General features: G+C 41.5%; 1 protein-coding gene across 1 annotated transcript; it reads left to right on the top strand.

Moving 5' to 3' along the window:
* Positions 1-808: 808 nt before the first annotated feature.
* On the top strand, positions 809-25331 carry LOC103513754 (mediator of RNA polymerase II transcription subunit 14). The gene is made up of 20 exons (XM_026826763.1): positions 809-980; positions 1643-1768; positions 2025-2157; positions 2458-2594; positions 3101-3322; positions 3766-3931; positions 5144-5348; positions 6666-6775; positions 7309-7484; positions 7947-8364; positions 8683-8906; positions 9242-9538; positions 9905-10099; positions 10564-10803; positions 11089-11425; positions 12451-12663; positions 20266-20283; positions 22983-23119; positions 23842-23994; positions 25103-25331. Exons 1-20 carry the CDS (start codon positions 813-815, stop codon positions 25298-25300), a joined length of 3873 nt encoding a protein of 1290 aa, XP_026682564.1. The 5' UTR covers positions 809-812; the 3' UTR covers positions 25301-25331.

The raw sequence follows: 25331 nt of genomic DNA, 5'->3' as shown, positions 1-25331 counted from the left end.
TTAAGGGCGCCTGTACTAAACTATAGGAAATCCAAGGTGGAGAGCCATCGGAATCGGTTCTATTTTCGGAAGTTGTCCAAAAGGAAAATAGACATAAATAACCAAGAAAAACTCGTCTAGTCTAGACAATTAGTAGGCATACATTTGATTGGTTATCAACTTATCGTGTCTTATCATGCAATGAAAAGTCGATTGATAATGTTACTCTCCTTGGATCTAAATTGCCGTAATTACGGTGATTGCGCCGCCGCGCTGGTCTGAACCCAAGACTTTCTGCTTGGTAAGCTTGGATTAGATGGTACTCAACCGCTGTTATATCATATCCGTTTTCCATACTACCAGCGAGATACCTAGCTGTTGTGGTAGATGGCATATCTGGTGTGTTATCATGTGATGTAATCCATGATATACGTAGGGTACACCGCGACGGCATCGGAATGATTGAAGCAAGATTAAATTGATATCAATATAGGTAATCGAAAAATACCAAAGAAAATAATTTTGAATATGTAGGTAGATTCGTCACCCACATGTGTGAAGTTGAAGCCTTAACCAAGTATACCAAGTTGAATGGTATCCTGCTCATAATATAGCAAATCGGACCGTTAGTTCCGAGCTTGAGGCCTTAGAACCGCGTGACCATTACACAATAAATTTGCTTATACACAAATTACCTACCTAACTACCCAGTTCAGCTACATTTTACAATATTGGTTAAGTACAGGCTATGAAATGAAAACATCCTTCCACTGTCAGTATAGAATAGAATCTTGTTAATGTTTATTCTGCTTTATTTCTGCTTTCAGAGGATCATGGCATTTTTGGACAAGCAATCCATGTTGTTTGTGGACACAGCCGATATGTTGGCCAGAGTTGCCAGGGAGACTGTTGTTCATGCTCGACTTCCTAACTTTCATATCCCTGCGGCCGTGGAAGTCCTCACTACAGGATCCTACTCCAGACTGCCAGCATGTATTAGGGTAATTTTACTCTTTTCATTTAGGCTTCATGCAACTTACCTAAATAGGTAGTTCTAATAAAAAGCTGAAGCCTACACACTTGTAATACCAACTGCCATCTTCTCCTGATATTTTCTCATCACTACAAGTGTGGTCCTTAATAAAAATGAGCACTGAACAGTGTTGAAGCCTACACACTTGTAATATCAACTGCCATCTTCTCCTGATATTTTCTCATCACTACAAGTGTGGTCCTTAATAAAAATGAGCAGTGAACAGTGTTATTATAGGGTTAGGTTAAACACAAAAAGGAGCTTTCTTTTTCATTGCTGTGCCTTCAAAATTATTACCCTTATCTTTCTTTAATAACAGACCAAGTAAGTAAGTAAGTAGGGGAGAGAGAACCAAGAGCAAAGCAAATCAAACAAGGTTATGTGAAAAGACATTCATAATTTTACAGGAAAGAATTGTACCACCTGACCCCATCACTCCTGCTGAGAGAAGAAGCACCCTGCAACGTCTGAATCAAGTCAAGGAGCTTCCTTTTAATTGCTGTGCCTCCTAAATTATTACCCTTATCTTTCTTTAATAACAGACCAAGTAAGTAGGGGAGAGAGAACCAAGAGCAAAGCAAATCAAACAAGGTTGTGTGAAAAGACATTCATAAATTCATAATTTTACAGGAAAGAATTGTACCACCTGACCCCATCACTCCTGCTGAGAGAAGAAGCACCCTGCAACGTCTGAATCAAGTCATCCAACATAGGCTTGTCACTGGTAATCTCTTACCTCAGATGAGAAACCTCAAGGTATGTAACATTGGAATACTCCAATGAATGTGGGACCAATAAAGTTTTTTTTTTTCTTTTTCTTTTTTCAAGTGACAGGACTCTTCTAAAAGACCTATTCTCTTCCACTGAAAGACTTAGGTACCTATTGTTTCAATCTCAGCTCACTGAGGAAAATGACTTAATATAAATGTGTCTACTGATAGATTGTTGTCTTGGTGTGTTATCTACTGCTATTACCATACTATTAATTTATTATCTACCCTATTTGTTTCAGATTGAAAGTGGGCGAGTGACATTCTATGTGGAGCATGAATTTGAAGTTGCACTCACTGTAATGGGAGATGGTCCTAATATACCTTGGAGATTACTGGATATTGAAATTCTAGTAGAGGACAAGGAAACAGGAGGTAATGCATCTCTCTATATTCTCCTCTCCCCTTCCTGCCTTCCCTTTCTGTCCCTCTTGTGTGGGTTAATCAGCAAAAACAAGACAGTAATATTACACCAGTGTGAAAAATTCCTGTCTTGTTTAACATGTTAAATCACATATTACATTACATTGAAATGGAGGTCTTTTCTGACGACATTCCTGTGTGCAGAGTTCAGTATGTAGGACTATTGCAACCCTTGAATCACATACCTTTTTTTCCTAAATAGCTTTCTTTTAGACAACTTTTCATCTATCACTTATTCACTGATCCTTACAGATGGCAAGGCACTGGTGCATCCTCTACAAGTAGAATACATACATCGTGTTGTACAAGCTCGCATTGCAGATCATCCTAACCCCCTTACAGAGGTCTACAATTGTCTGCACTTCTTCTGTCAGGAGCTGCAACTTGAGGTATTCCTACATTTCGTTCTAAGTCAATATTTAAGGGTATTTGAGTAAATTTTGAGTGTATGGCCGCCATACACGCCCTACATGGACGCTACGCCACCACTGGTTACCTACTTAAAAAAGTAGGTATTTTGAAGTGAGGGATGGTTGGAGTTCAAGGCACTTATATGGTAAGTAATTATCAGGCATCAGGGAGGGTATGGGTTTGGTCCGAGCCAAGGCTTGGAATGTCATCATTTATTTGAGAGTTTGGCCACATAAAATTGAGCCCTAAGGATTAGGTGGTAGAGACTACCTCTGGTGTTCACATCACCTAATGGTCACCTTCTACACAAGAGACTCCTGTGCCCTAAATCACCAAAGTATGGAAAAGTATTTACAATTCCATATTTCGATATGATTCGTCCAAATTCAAAATTCTACTTTACGATATGACCTTAGTAGTTACTTACAGTGCCTTCTATCAAACCTCTTTAAAAAAGTTTAATTTTCATGTTGTGGAACAACAGGTCCTGTATTCTCAAACTATGCGCCTGGGTAGAGACAGACTGGACGGCCATATACACGTAGACGAGTACTCACCAGGCAAATGTCTCACCATATCTTACTGGCGTGAACTTACATCCAAGGACCCTCGCTCGGAGCTGGGCTATAGACTGACGGTGCATGTGGACAGACACGATCCAGCCCGGCCTTTGACAGTGCTTCATGTACCTGCCTTAGGAAATAAGGTTTGTAAAATAATGACCATACTTACCTAATTATCTTAGGAAATTTCTCCTATCTTCGCTTTCAGACCGATAAGACCACATAGCAGTTGCAATTATTTGCCTTTATCAAACCTCTTAAGGAAAAAAGTAAAAAAGAAAAGTTGTACCATTCGATTCTGATTGTTGAGCCCCAGGTCCCAGTAGTAACTTCATTTCAATTTGGACACTTTGTAAAAGCTTTGCTTAGATAAATCAATACATTTCTTCCTTCATGCTTAAATGGGAAGTATTGTGTATCTCCCATCTGATGATAGGCAATTACGCATACTAAGGGATGGGCATGCTACGACACAGACTACACGCGTCTAATGTCGCAGTTGTTTTATTGCTACAAAATGAAAACGGCTGTGAAACACTCATCTATTTTTTTTTTAATCACTTTATCACTCGGATTTGATTTTCAGGAGTGTGAAATAGCAGACCGCGCTATCCGATCTGAGTTGCTCTCTATGGAACGTCTACTTGTGCATACGATCTACGTGAGGACTAAGAATCGGCTGACCGATCTCAAACAAGAGTTGCAAACTCTCCTCAAGCATGTGGAACGTGAGTTTTATTATCCAGATTTTAGTTTAGATATTTAGGTAGAATAATACGCTAGAATATTAGAATACGAGATACACTAACTTGTATTGTTGTTATTGTTGTTCTAGTAGGGGCTTGAGCTGTAGCCAAATGGTGATGGCAAAATAAAGAAGCGTTATATTTTTTATCTGTCATACACCGGGGTGATGGTCTCTAGATCACTTTTAATTGGCTTGTCCTGAACCGCAATCAACCATCGTGAGGTGCTTATTCTTAAAAAACGGAGAGAACCCTTTGAAAATCTGTCAGCTCACTAGACTGGTTAGGGTTAGCTGTTCTCCTCCCTGTTTATAGTCCCCAAGCTAGACCCAACTCTCTGTTTAACGTCCGCTAGCCAGACATCCACTAAAGTTTTGAAAAAGCTTTGCTTCATTACATTTAATGCATGATTTTTGATTGATCTGTTTCCAGCTACACTCCAAGGCTCGCCTGCCATTCTGTCAGTGCCGGTGTTACAGCCTTGTCTCCGGGCTGAGATGTTACTCATCACTGTGGACACACATACAGGCATGCTCCAGTGTCATGTACCCCAGTATGATACGCCACTGATGACTGAACTACAGGCAGCTTTTAATGGGGACCATAACTTCCAGCTTTATGAGACAGGTATGCTTTACCTATCTTAACCTTGAGTGAAGCCAAAATATGTACACAGATAACTATCCAGATTTTAGTTTAGATATTTAGGTAGAATAATACGCTAGAATATTAGAATATGAGATACACTCGTAGATTAGTTATTGTTGTTGTAGTAGGGGCTTGAGCTGTAGCCGAATGGTAATGGCAAAAATAAAGAATGACAGATGACATACACCGGGGTGATGGTCTCTAGATCACGTTTAATTGGCTCGTCCTGAACCGCAGTCAACCATCGTGAGGACTTGTGCTTATTCTTAAAAAACGGAGAGAACCTTTTGAAAATCTGTCAGCTCGCTAGACTGGTTAGGGTTAGCTGTTCTCCTCCCTGTTTATAGTCTCACAGCCAGACGCTAGTCTACTCTCTGTTTAACGTCCCCTAGCCAGACAACTCAGCTCGCTAGACTGGTTAGGGTTAGCTGCTCTCCTCCCTGTTTATAGTCCCCAAGCTAGACCCTACTCTCTGTTTAACGTCCGCTAGCCAGACATCCACTAAAGTTTAGAAAAGCTCTGCTTCACTACATTTTTTTAATGCATGATTTTTGATTGATCTGTTTCCAGCTACACTCCAAGGCTCGCCTGCCATTCTGTCAGTGCCGGTGTTACAGCCTTGTCTCCGGGCTGAGATGTTACTCATCACTGTGGACACACATACAGGCATGCTCCAGTGTCATGTACCCCAGTATGATACGCCACTGATGACTGAACTACAGGCAGCTTTTAATGGGGACCATTCGAGACTGCTCGCCCTGCTGTCAGAATTGAGGTGAGTTGTGTACTTCTGCCTTTAAACTTGGGTCTAGTTTCTATTTAAAAATTTTAGTCCCAGTTAGGGTAGTTGACTAAAGCAAGCCACTCAATATCAGGTAGACCTGACAGGTACACCTGATAGTGGGTGTGTTCATTAGGTATCAGGCAGATCTGACAGGTGGACCTTTTCAGCCGTACCTGTCAGGTGTTTCTGATAGTGTGTGTGCTCTTTAGGTATCAGGTAGATTTGACAGGAGGACCTGATCAGGTGTACCTGATAGTTAGTGGCTGGCCTAAGGCGTTTGAGGCTCCAATCCTGGCAGAAGAGAACACATTAAAATGAGAAATATTGACTCTCAGAGTGTAACACACATACTTACCTTACCGCTTGGTTCTAACAGGCCGCGTGGACCCAGGACCTCTAGAAAACAGCTTTATCCACTCCCCTCTATCCTGTGGGATTTGTATCACACCCACTTAAGTATGTTATGTATTAGTTCCTAATGTGGTGTAGTCAATTTTTCTTCAAGGTTCAGCTACCTCGCTATTGTGATCTATTTTTCTCCCCAGGTTCTGGATGGCACAGCGTCGTTGTGAGAAAACTCTGCAGCATTACAAATCTATCCTGTGCTTGATGCAGTCACGTGTAGTGTGTACCAATTTTCATCAAAAGTGAACCAACCATGCTGTCTGTGATACCTGCACTCAAAATTATGAAGATGCTCTAGCAGACGGGGACCATTCGAGACTGCCCGCCCTCTTGTCAGAATTGAGGTGAGTTGTGTACTTCTGACTTTAAACTCGGGTCTAGTTTCTATTTAAAATTTTTAGTCCCAGTTAGGGTAGTTGACTAAAGCAAGCCACTCAATATCAGGTAGACCTGACAGGTACACCTGATAGTGTGTGTGTTCATTAGGTATCAGGCAGACTTGACAGGTGGACCTTTTCAGCCGTACCTGTCAGGTGTTTCTGATAGTGTGTGTGCTCTTTAGGTATCAGGTAGATTTGACAGGAGGACCTGATCAGGTGTACCTGATAGTGAGTGGCTGGCCTAAGGCGTTTGAGGTTCGAATCCTGGCAGAAGAGAACACATTAAAGTGAGAAATATTGACTTTCAGAGTGTAACACATATACTTACCTTACCTTACCGCTGGGTTCTAACAGGCCGCGTGGGCCCAGGACCTCTAGAAAACAGCTTTATCCACTCCCCTCTATCCTGTGGGATTTGTATCACACCCACTTATGTTATGTATGTATTAGTTCCTAATGTGGTGTAGTCAATTTTTCCTCAAGGTTCAGCTACCTCGCTATTGTGATCTATTTTTCTCCCCAGGTTCTGGATGGCACAGCGTCGTTGTGAGAAAACTCTGCAGCATCTCCCTGCCACCCCGTACGAGCGTCTTCCTCTCCTGCATCATTCCGAACACCCCATCTCCCGTATAGGTATAGAATAGAATAGATTTTATTGATCAATATTGTTACTTATAAAATATACTTACTCAGCTCCCATGGCGTAGTGGTCACTGCGCTCGCCTTGCACGCGGGAGACCCGGGTTCGATTCCCGGCGGGGTCGTTGTTGTTGTTGTTGTAGCGGCTTTAGCTTTCGCCGAATGGCGATAGCAGAATAAAGAAAAGATGTCTTTTATATATAAAATATACTTACACAACCAATAGGTACCTAACTATGGTACATTTGATCAAAAGGCATTATACTATTTACGTATATATAAAACAATTTTGAAAATTTGGACTGATTGTAATACTTTCTCTTTATAGATTAGTAATTGAAAGTAAAAAGGAGGGAGAGAGAAAAAGAATCAGTAATGATAATAAATTATAATAAAAAGTTTGAGGAAATAATAGTTATGGCCTTTTTGACCTTACTATTTCCCAAAGTTCGTTTACAAAATATATGCTATTTTCCATCAGGAAGTTCTTTAATGTCTGCTTGAACGTATTTGTATTTTTTTATTAGGTCGTCATAAGATGTTCATCCGGCTGCACAGACATCCCAACATTATACTCATCGTGGAGTTTAAGGAGAAAGAGAATGCCGCGGACATGGAGTGCCACTATTATCTGATCTTCGTCAAGCACTCGTCTATTGAAGATGATCCCAATGATGAGACCATTGAGACGGACATTCCAAAGGTAATAATGAGTTTATCGATAACAAGTTTGGTTGGGAGACGTTAAACAGGGAGTAGACAAGCTTAGTCTGGCTGGGGAACTACATGGAGTATACCAGCCTGAAATTTTCCTTGCTAAAGAAATAGCAAAGGTTGCCTGGTTGGGAGACGTTAAAGAGGGAGTAGACAAGCTTAGTCTGGCTAGGGAACTACATGGAGTATACCAGCCTGAAATTTTCCTTGCTCAAGAAATAGCAAAGGTTGCAAAGGCATCCACTCGTAAAATTTGTAGCTAAAACCAAATGTCAGCCCAAAGCGATCACCCTAGTTAGAGCTGATTGAGAGGCTGACAAAAAACGCCGACCCCGTCTGTTCACGGGAAAAGAAGAAGATTAGGGACATAGGCTATTCATTAATGTTTGGATTTGATATTTCAATGTTGTTTCTCCATATTTATTTCTCATGGTATGATACGTTTGTTCAGGTCTATCTGAAAGTGTTGACACTGATCGAGTTCGACACGTTTGTCATTACGCACGGCCCATTCACCGCGGTGGATGAAACACTAGACAAGACGAACGGCAAGAGAAAGCTCCCCCTGTCCAAGTACGATTCGGCGAAGCGGTCGAAACACCCGGCCTACTTCATTTCCGATCTCGCCCATGTGGTGGCTCTATGTGATGAGCGCGTACCATTCGCTATCCTAGCACAGGAGTTGACCAAGCGGGACATAGCACATCAAGGGCTCCAGATAGAGGCTAATGCGACGTCCCTGGTCCTGAAGATTATACAGCTACCTCAACCTACAGGCATGACATCACAGACTGGTTGGAATTCCCTGCTCAAGCGTCTCCTATCTGTGTCCATACGAGTGCATAGCAAGACTACAGGTACCATGGGATGTAAGTCTGCATCTTTAGTATTACTTATTGTTTATTGTATACACTGCGAAATACACATTCCACACTGATCACTCTTTCTTCCGAACTCCAACACTTAGAAAGCTGAAAATTGGGTAGGAATATTCCTAATAGTCAAATAGTTATGTCTTTACACCAGAATTGCAAGAAGGGAGTCTTTTTTTTTTTTTGTTTTTCTTTTTGTTTTTTTTTTTTAAGCTGATATTTAGCTTTAACTGGACAATATTTATGTATTTATTATTATTTTATTCGCGGAATAGTTACTACTTACTTAGATCAATTATCTCTTTTCTGTCCCAGGTTGGATGGTAGAGTTTGTCATTTACGGTTCGCCCCTGGGTAGTACCCATCCCAAGGAGCAAGGCATGCGCCGGGCAGTGTACTTCCAGTATGAGCTAGGCACGGCAGATTCCATAGCTAAAACAGTGGAGGCGTTCCTGAATGATTGGGCACAGATAGTTCACCTCTATGTATTGATGGAGGACTTGGCCGAGTATATGAAGAGCGAGAAGTCCAACCAGATTGTAAGTTGCTGTTAAAGAGATCTGGGTTCGATTCCCGAAGAGGTCGAAAATCATATGTTTTTCAAATTATTAGTTTGACTCGATACGCATTTTACTGAGCTATAAAATGAGTTGTTCAGCGTTATATGTCATAATCAATTTAATGTTAAGGCAATGTTCAATGTTCAGGAAGATCCTGTTGTAATGCAATGAGCTGTAAAATCAAAGAGTTGACTTGAATTAGAACCATTACTTAACCTCCAGATCAGAATTCCACCACGCTAAACAGGTATACACCTCTGAGCTCTGAGGTTGGTTAACATCGCTTATTAACTGAATTCATTATTTCCTCCCAGGCGAATCTGTTCTCTATCAAGTCGTACAGCTATAGCAAGTTCATCCTGAGCTATGGTCCCGGAGGTCATGCTACGGTCAACATCTTCTGGAATACGCATGCGCACGGGTTTTCACTCATATTCGGCAGCATTCATCAGAGCATTAATGCGCATGTGTTGATGCGCGAACAACTGGAAGCGCATTTGAATACGCACCGTAATTTGGCGCAACTGATTCATATTTTGAACAGCACGTACAAGCCCTTGTTTTCCATATCTAAGTTGTCCACAATACCCCAGCTTGGAGTACATAGCAATGTAAGTAGAAAACGAGTACCTAGGAGGTATCAATACCTCGGTGGTGTAGTGGTCAAGAAGCTCGTCTGGTAAAAAGGAGGGCGCGGGTTCAATCTTAGCCGAGTTTCCAAATCATTCGAGAGTTATTTTATCCTCTTTATTATTTGAGAATTTTACCTTTTTTTTAGTTTTAGAAGTAGTTGTTACCTATTGCTAATGTAAAGGGACTACTTAGGGACTCTTGAGTTATTTTCTAACGTAAAGGTGAGACAGTAAAGGGACTTTTCAGTCCTAAATATTATACCAATGCTAGCGTTATTGTCTTCTTTTCATGGAGGTACGAAGGGTATTATATTTTATTCTATTCTATTCTTTTTCTGTTCACAGCGCCCTCAAGTTCCTGTATGTACGTTCACCATTATCCCTCAATCCGCCACTCTCGTACGCATTGTATATCTAGGCATGTACTGTCTGGAGATTACATTCAGGGGAGGAGGTTTGGTCAGTATCAGGGATGGCGCCTACAGCAGATTCGATAGAACCTCGGTCATTTCCGATTTCATGCCTACGTCTGGACTACGGGTAAGTCAATATCAAACTCAATTAAAATCATTAATTTTATTTGTGATGAAACAGAGAGCCCCTTCACAGTTTTTGTGGGTCTCACAGCGTTACTAAGTGCTTTCTTTACTGTCATTTCCCGCCACTGGCCGCTACTCAGTGAAAGTAGTCAATTGTCCTCACAAGGCTGAGTGCACACTTACTAGCACTAATCTTCTTCTTCCTCGTTTTTCGCCGTGTTCAGACGGGGTCGGCGTTTTTTGTCGGCCTCCCAATCAGCCCTAGCTGATTGCTTTGGGCTGACATATGGTTTCAAAAAGTTCAAGAGTGCCCTTCGCACTCAATCTTTGCTATTTCTCTAGCAAGGGAAATGTCTTCCCTGTTTAAAGTCCTTCAGCTAGACCAAGCTGGTCTATTCCCTATTTAACGTCCTCCAGCCCAGACAATTAAAGAATACAAAATAATTATTGTACACAATATTTCAGGCATTCCTCGAGAACAACGTGGACGATTCTGCCGTGTTTCGCCGTCGCTCTCAATCCGAGGATGACAACCCCCCCTCCCCCGTCACCATGGAGTGCGGGGGAGGAGGAGGGCATCATAGGGGAGGCCCCCAGTCTCCTGCCCAGCAGAGAGACTCGCTACGGTTCCATCCGCCCCTGACACCGCCCTCTGGAAGCAACCCCCATACACCCTCCAGCCCTCACCCTTCTAATATCAATCAGGTAATGTGGCATCCCTCATACCATACACCCAATATCAATCAAGTAATGTAATTAATTTGTATTTTAGCGAGGAAATTTTCTTTTTGTTTTGAACAGTTTTGTCAAGTTTCATCAAAATCTACTGAACCTTTCGAGAGTTATCGTGGATCAAACATACAGACAAACTTTATTAATTGAAAACAATCCAATTGAAAATTAGACTTCACTTCATTCGGTCCATTACTTTAATTCACTCGATCTTTTTTCCACATTAATAAAATATATTTCCTTCTCTTCTCTCGCCAGTCATCAACTCAGCCCCCGTTCGGCTCCAGCCCAGCCACCAGTTTCAACCTGGCCTCCCCTCCCAACATCAACCCTTCCCCCTCCATGCTCCCCCACTCTTCCCCCGGTCCTAACCTCCTGGTCAATTCCCCTTCCAACCCTCTCCATGTCCCCTCCCCTGCTGGGCTATCCCCTGCCCCTAGCAGCATGCCTATAGGGCACTCACCGGCTAGTAACTTCATGGGTGGGGCACACATGGATGGGAGCCCCTTCCCGTCGTCTCAGAGTATGACTTCGCCTGCTGCATCTAACTGGCCTGGCTCTCCTGGCATGCCACGCCCGTCACCTGCTAGACCAGGTCAGTAAATAGAGTTTTTAGTATGACACATGGATGGGAGCCCCTTCCCGTCGTCTCAGAGTATGACCTCGCCTGCTGCATCTAACTGGCCTGGCTCTCCTGGCATGCCACGCCCGTCACCTGCTAGACCAGGTCAGTAAATAGAGTTTTTAGTATGCTAAGGTCAGCCATAGGTACACCTGATCAGGTGTACCTGTCATCAGTTCTACCTGGATAGTGAGTGGCTGGCCTAAGAGTTTGTTTACCAAATCAGAATTGAGATCAATCTAGGATTGAGCTATACTTGATGCCCAGTTCAATCCAAAATTGAAGCCAAATTCGACTTCGTAAAACGCAGTCCAAGTACTTGGGAAATGTGATTTTTCATGACCTAAAGCCGTGTCCACAGGTCCACACATAGTTGACAAGGTATGCTAAGGTCAGCCATAGTTACACCTGATCAGGTGTACCTATCGTCAGTTCTACCTGGATAGTGAGTGGCTGGCCTAAGAGTTTGTTTACCAAATCAGAATTGAGATCAATCTAGGATTGAGCTATACTTGATAGAGAGATAAAAAAGGGGGTGGAAAGAAAAACAGTACCTCTATGGCTCTATTTTCTTAATTGAACCTTTTCACAAGAATTCGCCTAGGAAATAACCTTTGTACAATTGCACCCACAGCTCCACACCCTAGTCTGACTATCTATTCATCCATTATTCTGTTTCGCTTTCAGTTACAAATCACACGACTAAGCGGGGTCCCGTATGGCGGAGGCTCTGAGGTTGCCTCGCTCGTACTGCCCCTAGTGTACGACACATAGTTGACGGCCGTCGATCGATGTCCATCGACTATGTGTGGACACGACTTTACGATGTAAATTTTAATATCATATCCGACTGACAGTTGAGAGGTTACCTAATTCGAACACTTTCCAATATTTCACCAGGCATGGGTCATATGTCACGTGTCATACCGCAGAGATCTTGGGCAGGCGCGGTTCCAACCCTGGTCACATATGACTCGAGGCTTTCCATTATTCACCAGGCATGGGTCATATGTCACGTGTCATACCGCAGAGATCTTGGGCAGGCGCGGTTCCAACCCTGGTCACATATGACTCGTTTGATCTACTGTGTTCCAACTCGCCACATCCCCTGGGCTTACCTTGCCCGGATATATCGCCCCTGGAACGGTTCCTAGGCTGTGTCTATATGAGGAGACAACTACATCGGTTCCTGCAGTCGGAAGACTTCGTAAGTTTAGAAACAGCAAGTCAACATAATACTGTAAATCCAGGGGAACATTATTTAGACATTATTTCTTGTGAAAAGGTTGTATTAAGAAAATAGAAATAGACACTAGAGAGACTGTTCTCTCTCTCTCTCTCTCTCTCTCTTTCTTTTCCTTCTTTTTTAGAGGTTTGATAGAGGAAACTGCAACTGTTTAGGTCTTATCGTCCCGAAATCGAAGAGAGGAGAAAGACAGGATAGGAAAAAGCCAGCCGTTCCGAGAACGAACATTATCCCATCAGGATAAAATCCGCCACGGGCGGGAATCGAACCCATGGCCTAACGCCTTCAATTTGAACCCTGTAACTGACGCAGAACTATAACTATCCATTTTTTCAGGGGACTGAAAAACTGCCCATAACTATTCAATTTAAATTTTAACCCTCTCTGTCACCTTACAGCTAATCAGTACAGTGTCAGAACCCGGTGTGGTCAATTTCAAGGTAGAACACTTCCAATGTCGCGTGTGGCTTAACCCTCAAACCTTACAGTCTCTGCATATTAAGATAACCCTACAGCCTGATCACAAGGACCCTTGGAGCTCGGAGGAACTGCAAGTGAGTGTCTTCTTCTTACAATTTGATATACAATTCAATAACTATTCCATTCTTAGGGATGCGGCCTCCTTAATTATCAGGTGACAGGTATTGTTGTAGTAAAACTCTCCATACACATCTTGGGCTATAAATATAAGAGAGAGATATCAATTTTATCATTTTCTTCTGGCGAGGAGTACCCCAAAATAGACGGCCACCAATGCATGTAACATCAAATCTATACCTAAGAATCTGATGCGCTCAGAGTAGATTACCTATGGCATAAGAACTTCTTGGAAACAGTCACCCCAAAAACACAGCAAAACAGTTACAAGATCTCTCTCTCACTCTCCCTCTCTCTCTTCTTGATGCTTTAATGGCAGAATTCTTACTTAGGCTAAAAACAGGGTGGAGCAGAGAGCAAAGAGCTTAGAGCTTTTTGCTTCAGGTCTATGCGATTTGAATTCGTCGCCTCTCTCCCCCCATGCTTGATGCTGTATGCGCTTTGCTCTCCACTCAACTCTGTTTTTACCCATAGTGAGCTCTTCCTCACAAGGAAATGTGTTACAATATTTGTGACTATGATGGCCTCAATGTATTGTTTCAGATTCTCGAGAAATTCTTCGAGACCCGTGCTGCTGCTCCCCCATACAAACCTAACGCCATGTTAGCTTTCACTCGCATGTTGAACTGTTCTCAGCCTGTGCTTAAGGATTTCCTGTCCATTATGAAACTAGAACTGAGTCCTGGGCATCCTCAGGTGAGATACTTGGCATTCCAGTCCTCTTAATAATATTATGACTACAGGATACTTTTTAGATTGGACACGACTGTCTGGCTCAACATCTCCACAAAATAAATATGTAGGTATCAGATGCTCTCCTATCTGTCCTTTATGTTCCTCAAATGCCCCTATGAACCCTTTACACATTAAACTTCTGTCCTGTCTTGAAAGCCAACAATGAATGACATGGTAGGGAAATATTAGTAAAAAATCCATTCAACAATTTCCTTTCTTTATTTTCAGTTTAGAAAATGCATGCCTGAAGATTTGTTCGAAGAATTTTTCCAATATTGGTGAAGTTTTCCTTTGTGTGTGTTTATCCTCCTTGAAACCTATTGATCCTTCTGACTAACTGGATTTAAAGCTACCTTGCCAGCTACCTCATTTGATTGATGGAGGACTTGGCCGAGTATATGAAGAGCGAGAAGTCCAACCAGATTGTAAGTTGCTGTTAAAGAGATCTGGGTTCGATTCCCGAAGAGGTCGAAAATCATATGTTTTTCAAATTATTAGTTTGACTCGATACGCATTTTACTGAGCTATAAAATGAGTTGTTCAGCGTTATATGTCATAATCAATTTAATGTTAAGGCAATGTTCAATGTTCAGGAAGATCCTGTTGTAATGCAATGAGCTGTAAAGGAGAACGAATATTATCCCATCAGGATAAAATCCGCCCCGGGCCGGAATCGAACCCGCGGCCTAGCACTTACGAGGCAGACGCACTACCAACTAAGCTAACTAGGCTGGCAATAATTTAAGAAATAAGAATCGAAATTAACAATGGTCTTGGCCAAAAAGAAACTCTGATGTTTAATATAATCCCACCTCACCATGTTCTATTCCAGATGGCATCATTTTAAATCGTTCAAATAGGAATCGAAATTAACAATGGTCTTGGCCAAAAAGAAACTCTGATGTTTAATATAATCCCACCTCACCATGTTCTATTCCAGATGGCATCCTCTCCCTCGCAAGGCGTGGTAGGTCAGATGCAATCCCCAGCCTCCATGATGCACTCCCCCATGTCTTCGGGACAGCCCTCGTACCCTATGCAGATGGGGATGAACCCCATCCTAGGCCCCGGCCAGAGTTCCGGCCCCGGACCCTAATATGGGGCGTGTAACTGCGGCCGCAAACCCTAATACAGGCCCTCTTACTCTGCCTCTGGACCCTAATATCGGGGCCTCTAACTCCAGTTCTTTAACTCCTGGCTACTCGATAATGGTGCTTATTTACCTGCGGATATTGGATTATCCTAATACAGGCCCTCTTACTCTGCCTCTGGAGTTTGGACCCTAATATCGGGGCCTCTAACTCCAGTTCTTTAACTCCTGGCTACTCGATAATGGTGCTTATTTACCTGCGGATATTGGATTACCGAATCCCTTTATTCCAGCAGTAAGCACTATTATTATTGTGCTGAGAGTATCGAATTAGAATTTCATGCTTCGTTTGGGATTCGAATCCACGCCCTCCCGTTTACCAGGCGGGCCTCTTGACCACCGTGCTATCAAGGTAAGTGTCTATGTATAGTTTGTAAGATTTTAGGGAAATGTCTGCACTCCGCAGTCTGAGGTAAGCAGAGATGGAAGGTTTAATTTAATTTGAATCACTCAAATTCTTTGTAAATCGAATTCGTGTAAATGAGTTTTTTGTAAATGTTTTATTTTATAAAATACTTAGTTGAAAATTAGTGAAATATATCAGTGTATACCATTTATAGTGAGATTTAATTTTTTTCCTCCCATTTTTGATGAACCTTCTTAGGTATAAGTAACAATGGTATTTTACTGCCCTTCAATAGTATTGGAATCTCCGAATTAAGGAATCGTCATTTCTGAATTAAGAGCTTTAGGTAGCAACCTTTTTGCTTATATTTTTTATTGGAAACATTTCACCCATATCATTCATTGTTCTACATAATTATTATTGTTTACCCTAAGCTACAGAAAAGAACCAACAACCGGTTATATTGTATACAGTAATAAAATGAATCAGTTTATTTATTCTGCTTTCATTAAAATCTTTGGCGTAGATGACAAAAGAACATTATTTATTTTGATTATTAATAAAAATCAAGTATTTACATTGTATTTAAATATAATCATAAAAAATAGATATACATAAATAGAAGAAATATTGCAACGTGGGGGGAGAGATACTCAAATAATAATTCTTTACAATGACTTGTTGATTTTGCATGAGCAAAAATTAAATATGTCTAAATTTTGTAAAATTTTAGGGGAACAACGGAGAGGTTAGGGTTGTGGCAGTTGACAAAAGATCCAAGAGCTACTTCAAAGAGTTTTCCATTTTTCTCTGAAAACTGTCAGAATTCGCCGCCTTTAAGTTGCTGAGTGAGTGTCATTACATTACATTGAAATGGAGGTCTTTTCTGACGACATTCCTGTGTGCAGAGTTCAGTATGTAGGACTATTGCAACCCTTGAATCACATACCTTTTTTTCCTAAATAGCTTTCTTTTAGACAACTTTTCATCTATCACTTATTCACTGATCCTTACAGATGGCAAGGCACTGGTGCATCCTCTACAAGTAGAATACATACATCGTGTTGTACAAGCTCGCATTGCTTATTCACTGATCCTTACAGATGGCAAGGCACTGGTGCATCCTCTACAAGTAGAATACATACATCGTGTTGTACAAGCTCGCATTGCAGATCATCCTAACCCCCTTACAGAGGTCTACAATTGTCTGCACTTCTTCTGTCAGGAGCTGCAACTTGAGGTATTCCTACATTTCGTTCTTATCAGCTATATTTGGAAAATTGAACTAAATAGGGTGCTCCTTCTGAAGCCTTATTTCGTTCTTTTCAGCTATATTTGGAAAATTGAACTAAATAGGGTGCTCCGTCTGAAGCCTTTATATTTAAATTTGCAATATTTTTCAAGTGCCATTGTGCTGTTAACAAAACAACTCTCAATACAGAGTTCAAGTCTAGATAGGGCATTAGTTTTTCTGACCGAACTCCTTCATTTTTGGATGTACGAAACTGCCTAAAATTGAACTAAATAGGGTGCTCCGTCTGAAGCCTTTATATTTAAATTTGCAATATTTTTCAAGTGCCATTGTGCTGTTAAATAACTGCGAGATACATTCTCATACTGATCACTCTTTCCTTCGAACTCCAACACTTAGAAAGCTGAAATTTGGTAGGAATATTCCTAATAGTATTTGTCTTACACCAGAATTGCAGAAGGGACTTGTTTCACATAATACAGAATACTGTAAATCCAGGGGAACATTATTTAGACATTATTTCTTGTGAAAAGGTTGTATTAAGAAAATAGAAATAGACACTAGAGAGACGGTATTACATTACATTGAAATGGAGGTCTTTTCTGACGACATTCCTGTGTGCAGAGTTCAGTATGTGTAGGACTATTGCAACCCTTGAATCACATACCTTTTTTTCCTAAATATCTTTCTTTTAGACAACTTTTCATCTATCACTTATTCTTATTCACTGATCCTTACAGATGGCAAGGCACTGGTACATCCTCTACAAGTAGAATACATACATCGTGTTGTACAAGCTCGCATTGCAGATCATCCTAACCCCCTTACAGAGGTCTACAATTGTCTGCACTTCTTCTGTCAGGAGCTGCAACTTGAGGTATTCCTACATTTCGTTCTTATCAGCTATATTTGGAAAATTGAACTAAATAGGGTGCTCCTTCTGAAGCCTTTATATTTAAATTTGCAATATTTTTCAAGTGCCATTGTGCTGTTAACAGCAAACAACTCTCAATACAGAGTTCAAGTCTAGATAGGGCATTAGTTTTTCTGACCGAACTCCTTCATTTTTGGATGTACGAAACTGCCTTTTTTATTGCCAGCTTAGTGAGCTTGGTTGGTAGCGCGTCTGCCTTGTAAGCGCTAGATCGCGGGTTCGATTTCCGCCCTGGGCGGATTTTATCCTGAACGAATAATGTCCGTTCTCGGAACGGCTGGCTTTCTCCTATCCTTTCTTCTTCCTGTTTGTTTTCGGGACGATATGACCTTAGTAGTTACTTACAGTTCCTTCTATCAAACCTCTTTAAAAAAGTTTAATTTTCATGTTGTGGAACAACAGGTCCTGTATTCTCAAACTATGCGCCTGGGTAGAGAAATTTCGTTCTTATCAGCTATACTAGCTGAATTCCGTCGCTTCGCTCCGGAATCCCGCTAGTTCATCCCGAGGCATGGCCAAACTTGTGGAAATGTTTAACGTTTGGTTGGGAGACGTTAAAGAGGGAGTAGACAAGCTTAGTCTGGCTGGGGAACTACATGGAGTATACCAGCCTGAAATTTTCCTTGCTAAAGAAATAGCAAAGGTTGCAAAGGCATCCACTCGTAAAATTTATAGCTAAAACCAAATGTCAGCCCAAAGCAATCACCCTAGCTAGGGCTGATTGAAAGGCTGACGAAAAACGCCGACCCCGTCTGTACACGGGAAAAGAAGAAGATTAGGGACATAGGCTATTCATCAATGTTTGGATTTGATATTTCAATGTTGTTTCTCCATATTTATTTCTCATGGTATGATATGTTTGTTCAGGTCTATCTGAAAGTGTTGACACTGATCGAGTTCGACACGTTTGTCATTACGCACGGCCCGTTCACTGCGGTGGATGAAACACTAGACAAGACGAACGGCAAGAGAAAGCTCCCCCTGTCCAAGTACGATTCGGCGAAGCGGTCGAAACACCCGGCCTATTTCATTTCCGATCTCGCCCATGTGGTGGCTTTGTGTGACGAACGCGTACCATTCGCTATCCTAGCACAGGAGTTGACCAAGCGGGACATAGCACATCAAGGGCTCCAGATAGAGGCTAATGCGACGTCCCTGGTCCTGAAGATTATACAGCTACCTCAACCTACAGGCATGACATCACAGACTGGTTGGAATTCCCTGCTCAAGCGTCTCCTATCTGTGTCCATACGAGTGCATAGCAAGACTACAGGTACCATGGGATGTAAGTCTGCATCTTTAGTATTACTTATTGTTATTGTATAACTGCGAGATACATTCTCACACTGATCACTCTTTCTTCCGAACTCCAACACTTAGAAAGCTGAAATTTGGTAGGAATATTCCTAATAGTATTTGTCTTACACCAGAATTGCAGAAGGGACTTGTTTGTAAAAATTAAATATGTCTAAATTTTGTAAAATTTTAGGGGAACAACGGAGAGGTTAGGGTTGTGGCAGTTGACAAAGATCCAAGAGCTACTTCAAAGAGTTTTCCATTTTTCTCTGAAAACTGTCAGAATTCGCCGCCTTTAAGTTGCTGAGTGAGTGTCAGGACTTGTTTTTTTTTTTTTTGTTTTTCTTTTTGTTTTTTTTTTTTAAGCTGATATTTAGCTTTAACTGGACAATATTTATGTATTTATTATTATTTTATTCGCGGAATAGTTACTACTTACTTAGATCAATTATCTCTTTTCTGTCCCAGGTTGGATGGTAGAGTTTGTCATTTACGGTTCGCCCCTGGGTAGTACCCATCCCAAGGAGCAAGGCATGCGCCGGGCAGTGTACTTCCAGTATGAGCTAGGCACGGCAGATTCCATAGCTAAAACAGTGGAGGCGTTCCTGAATGATTGGGCACAGATAGTTCACCTCTATGTATTGATGGAGGACTTGGCCGAGTATATGAAGAGCGAGAAGTCCAACCAGATTGTAAGTTGCTGTTAAAGAGATCTGGGTTCGATTCCCGAAGAGGTCGAAAATCATATGTTTTTCAAATTATGGAGATCTGGGTTCGATTCCCGAAGAGGTCAAAAATTATATGTTTTCAAATTATTAGTTTGACTCGATACGCAATTTACTGAGCTATAAAATGAGTTGTGTTCAGCGTTATATGTCATAATCAATTTAATGTTAAAGCAATGTTCAATGTTCAGGAAGATCCCGTTGTAATGCAATGAGTTGTAAAATCAAAGAGTTGACTTGAATTAGAACCATTAACCTCCAGATCAGAATTCCACCACGCTAACCAGCTATACACCTCTGAGCGCTGAGGTTGGTTAACATCGCTTATAAACTGAATTTATTATTTCCTCCCAGGCGAATCTGTTCTCTATCAAGTCGTACAGCTATAGCAAGTTCATCCTGAGCTATGGTCCCGGAGGTCATGCTACGGTCAACATCTTCTGGAATACGCATGCGCACGGGTTTTCACTCATATTCGGCAGCATTCATCAGAGTATTAATGCGCATGTGTTGATGCGCGAACAACTGGAAGCGCATTTGAATACGCACCGTAACTTGGCGCAACTCATTCATATTTTGAACAGCACGTACAAGCCCTTGTTTTCCATATCTAAGTTGTCCACAATACCCCAGCTGGGAGTACATAGCAATGTAAATAGAAAACAAAGATCTATTCTATTCTTTTTATGTAGGTATGAAATAGAGGTGGGTAAAGAGTGAGTGAGTTAGTTATAAGAAAAAAGAACTACTCTTATCAGTGGTTTACTCAGTCAATGTTACATGTTTTAAGATCTGTTTCAGTAACTGAGTAGTCCACTGATAAGAATGAAAACAGTAGTTTTTTCTTTTTTACATAATCTCAATCACTCTTTCACGAGTTTCACGTCTCTAGTATGATGGGTAAAAGTTCATCAGAGTTTTGATAGAGGGAACTGTAACTGCTAAGGTCTTATCGTCCCGAATAGGAAGATAGAAGTAAGACAGGATAGGAGATAGCCAGCCGTTCCGAGAACGAATATTATCTGTTCAGGATAAAACCCGCCCCGGGCGGGAATCGAACTCGCGGCGTAGCGCCTACAAGGCATACGCGCTACCAACCAGGCTAACTAGGCTGACACTCTTACTTTTAGATTATTATAAAATAGGTACAAAAAATGAAGACATTGCCATCTCAATCTTCTTCTGTTCACAGCGCCCTCAAGTTCCTGTATGTACATTCACCATTATACCCCAGTCCGCCACTTTAGTACGTATTGTATATCTAGGCATGTACTGTCTGGAGATAACGTTCAGGGGCGGAGGTTTGGTCAGTATCAGGGATGGCGCCTACAGCAGATTCGATAGAACCTCGGTCATTTCCGATTTCATGCCTACGTCTGGACTACGGGTAAGTCAATATCAAAATCAATTAACATCATCAATTTTATTTGTGATGAAACAGAGAGCCCCTTCACAGTTTTTGTGGGTCTCACAGCATTACTAAGTGCTTTCTTTACTGTCATTTCCCGCCACTGGTCGCTACTCAGTGAAAGTAGTCAATTGTCCTCACAAGGCTGAGTGCACACTTACTAGCACTAATCTTCTTCTTCCTCGCTTTTCGCCGTGTTCAGACGGGGTCGGCGTTTTTTGTCGGCCTCTCAATCAGCCCTAGCTGATTATCTCAATCAGCCCTAGCTGATTGTCTCATCAGCCCTAGCTGATTGCATCTCAATCAGCCCTAGCTGATTGCTTTGGGCTGACATATGGTTTCAAAAAATTTAAGAGTGCCCTTCGCACTCAATCTTTGCTATTTCTCTAGCAAGGGAAATAAATGTCTTCCCTGTTTAAAGTCCTTCAGCTAGACCAAGCTGGTCTGTTCCCTATTTAACGTCCTCCAGCCAGACAATTAAAGAATACAAAATAATTATTGTACACAATATTTCAGGCATTCCTCGAGAACAACGTGGACGATTCTGCCGTGTTTCGGTGTACGACACGGCAACTAACATCACTCAACTCGCGGAGAAGCGTGACCATCCGAGCGCCACATCCGCGCTAAGCGCAGCTAGCAATCATATGAAGCGCTTTGCCGAATACTTCAACATGTCTCACGCCAATGAGAATATGAAATGCTCCATCTATCCCGCTGTACAGGATTTGATTACGAATTTGACTCTGCCTTCTGAACCGCCTGGGGTAAGTTGGACTTTTTTTAGGACGTTTATTTACACAATTGAAGGAGTTTTAACAGTGAAGTTAGACTCTATAAATTTTATAGAGTTTTTAGACTTTATAAACTATAGAAGTTAGACCCTACCTCAAGTTAGACTTTAATATCAGGAACTTATGAATGAGATGAGGTCTGGCTGGGGGACCTTAAACAGGGAGCAGACCAGTGTCTTCTTGTGGGACTATAAATAGGGATCAGAGCAGCCAAACCCTAATCCTAGAGAGACTGTTCTCTCTCTCTCTCTCTCTCTCTCTTTCTTTTCCTTCTTTTTTAGAGGTTTGATAGAGGAAACTGCAACTGTTTAGGTCTTATCGTCCCGAAATCGAAGAGAGGAGAAAGACAGGATAGGAAAAAGCCAGCCGTTCCGAGAACGAACATTATCCCATCAGGATAAAATCCGCCACGGGCGGGAATCGAACCCTAATCAGCCTGGCTAGCTGGAGGTTACAAAGGGTTTATCATGGTTCAAAGGAAAAGCACCAGGTCCTCATGATGGTTGACTGCGATTTGGGATTGCATAATATGACCTTGGACTTACTACTTACTAGGTCTACCCTGTCAGTCAATGCGTAAGACGATGGTTGGCATTTTAAGATCATGTTTGTCCTTGAAATTTATAGAGACTTGGTGACCTAGAAATGTCGAAAAACCTCGAAACTTCAGTTCATGTTATATAGGCCGGGTGACGATTCGAACCTTAATCGTTCGTGCGCCTCCCGGCAAGCTGGATTTAGGTACCTACACTAAATGGTTTTGAATACCAATACATAATAATTTTTATTATTATTATTATTTTTTTAAAGGGGTTTGACAGAGGGAACTGTAACTGCTATGGTCTTATCGTCCCGAAATCGAAGAGAGAAGGAAGACAGGATAGAAACGGGAATCGAACCCATGGCCTAGCGCCTTCAATTTGAACCCTGTAACTGACGCAGAACTATAACCATCCAGTATTTCAGGGGACTGAAAAACTGCCCATAACTATTCAATTTCAATTTTAACCCTCTCTGTCACCTTACAGCTAATCAGTACAGTGTCAGAACCCGGTGTGGTCAATTTCAAGGTAGAACACTTCCAATGTCGCGTGTGGCTTAACCCTCAAACCTTACAGTCTCTGCATATTAAGATAACCCTACAGCCTGATCACAAGGACCCTTGGAGCTCGGAGGAACTGCAAGTGAGTGTCTTCTTCTTACAATTTGATATACAATTCAATAACTATTCCATTCTTAGGGATGCGGCCTCTTTAATTATCAAGTGACAGGTATTGTTGTGGTAAAACTCTCCATACACATTTGGGCTATAAATAGGCTTGCCAAACGTCCCGAATTGGCCGGGACAGTCCCGAATTTCAGGGGGTGTCCCGGCGTCCCGTTTAGTTTTTCTTAATTATCAGGTGACAGGTATTGTTGTAGTAAAACTCTCCATACACATCTTGGGCTATAAATATAAGAGAGAGATATCAATTTTATCATTTTCTTCTGGCGAGGAGTACCTCAAAATAGACGGCCACCAATGCATGTACCATCAAATCTATACCTAAGAATCTGATGCGCTCAGAGTAGATTACCTATGGCTAAGAACTTCCTGGAAACAGTCACCCCAAAAACACAGAAAAACAGTTACAAGATCTCTCTCTCTCCCACTCTCTCTCTTCTTGATGCTTTAATGGCAGAATTCTTACTTGGGCTAAAAACAGGGTGGAGCAGAGAGCAAAGAGCTCAGAGTTTTTTGCTTCAGGTCTATGTGATTTGAATTCGTCGCTTCTCTCCCCATGCTTGATGCTGTATGCGCTTTGCTCTCCACTCAACTCTGTTTTTACCCATATAGTGAGCTCTTCCTCACAAGGAAATTTGTTACAATATTTGTGACTATGATGGCCTCAATGTACTGTTTCAGATTCTCGAGAAATTCTTCGAGACCCGTGCTGCTGCTCCCCCATACAAACCTAACGCCATGCTAGCTTTCACTCGCATGTTGAACTGTTCTCAGCCTGTGCTTAAGGATTTCCTGTCCATTATGAAACTAGAACTGAGTCCTGGGCATCCTCAGGTGAGATACTTGGCATTCCAGTCCTCTTAATAATATTATGACTACAGGATACTTTTTAGATTGGACACGACTGTCTGGCTCAACATCTCCACAAAATAAACATGTAGGTATCAGATGCTCTCCTATCTGTCCTTTATGTTCCTCAAATGCCCCTATGGACCCTTTACACATTAAACTTCTGTCCTGTCTTGAAAGCCAACAATGAATGACATGGTAGGGAAATATTGGTAAAAAATCCATTCAACAATTTCCTTCCTTTATTTTCAGTTTAGAAAATGCATGCCTGAAGATTTGTTCGAAGAATTTTTCCAATATTGGTGAAGCTTTCCTTTTGTGTGTGTTTATCCTCCTTGAAACCTATTGATCCTTCTGACTAACTGGATTTGAAGCTACCTTGCCAGCTACCTCATTTGAAATTACCTAAATACCTACTGATCCTTGCAACTAACTCAATCATGTGGAATTTAATGTTTGGTGTGTGTTTATCCTCCTTGAAACCTATTGATCCTTCTGACTAACTGGATTTAAAGCTACCTTGCCAGCTACCTCATTTGAAATTACCTAAATACCTACTGATCCTTGCAACTAACTCAATCATGTGGAATTTAATGTTTGAATTTATCAAGAAAAAAAGAATATGATTTTGAATTTGTCAAGAAAAAATAAATAAATGATTTTCAATTTATCAAACAGAAGAAAGAAAACAAAATGAAAGTGATTTTGAGTTGATGAAACAAGACGTGTCAGACCTATGTCACCCACCCATCCAGGTACGTGCCATGGTGGGCAGTGTCTTATCTCTACCAACCGAAGTAGGGTAGTGGTTAGCGTGGTGGACTTCGGATATGGAGGATGTTGGTTTAAGTCCAAGTCAAGTTATAAAATTTACCGAAGAATATCTGGTGGGGAACGGTATTTGTGACAAGAATTTTATTACTTCCTCTGTCTTATTTATTATTTTATAGTTGCTGCGTTAGTCATAATGTGATGGGCCCCCATTTTTCAAGTTTGTTATTTAAAATTTTCACTTGTTTTTCAGTAATAAGCTATTTTAGTATTTTATTTTCAAAACAAATGATTTACGTTTTCGTTTTTTCTCTCTCTCCAGGCGAAATGGTCGGTGCAATGGTGTCTTCGCATACCGCCCTCAGCCACTCCTATTGTACCTACAGGCCAAGCTGCTGTCATTATCTGCCGTAGCAAACTGCTCTTCTTTGTAAGTATTACTCATAGGTTACCAATTCAAAAACTGATCCCAGCCAACCTTGTTTATGTTAGCTTGGAGGGTAGTGCGTCTGCCATGTAAGCGCTAGATTGCGGGTTCGATTCCCGCCCGG

Source organism: Diaphorina citri, unplaced genomic scaffold, assembly GCF_000475195.1.
Source record: "Diaphorina citri unplaced genomic scaffold, Diaci psyllid genome assembly version 1.1 scaffold41, whole genome shotgun sequence".
NCBI classification, from domain to species: Eukaryota; Metazoa; Arthropoda; class Insecta; order Hemiptera; family Psyllidae; genus Diaphorina; species Diaphorina citri.
The sequence above is the reverse complement of the archived record's forward strand: the minus strand, read 5'-3'. Positions and strand labels throughout refer to the sequence as shown.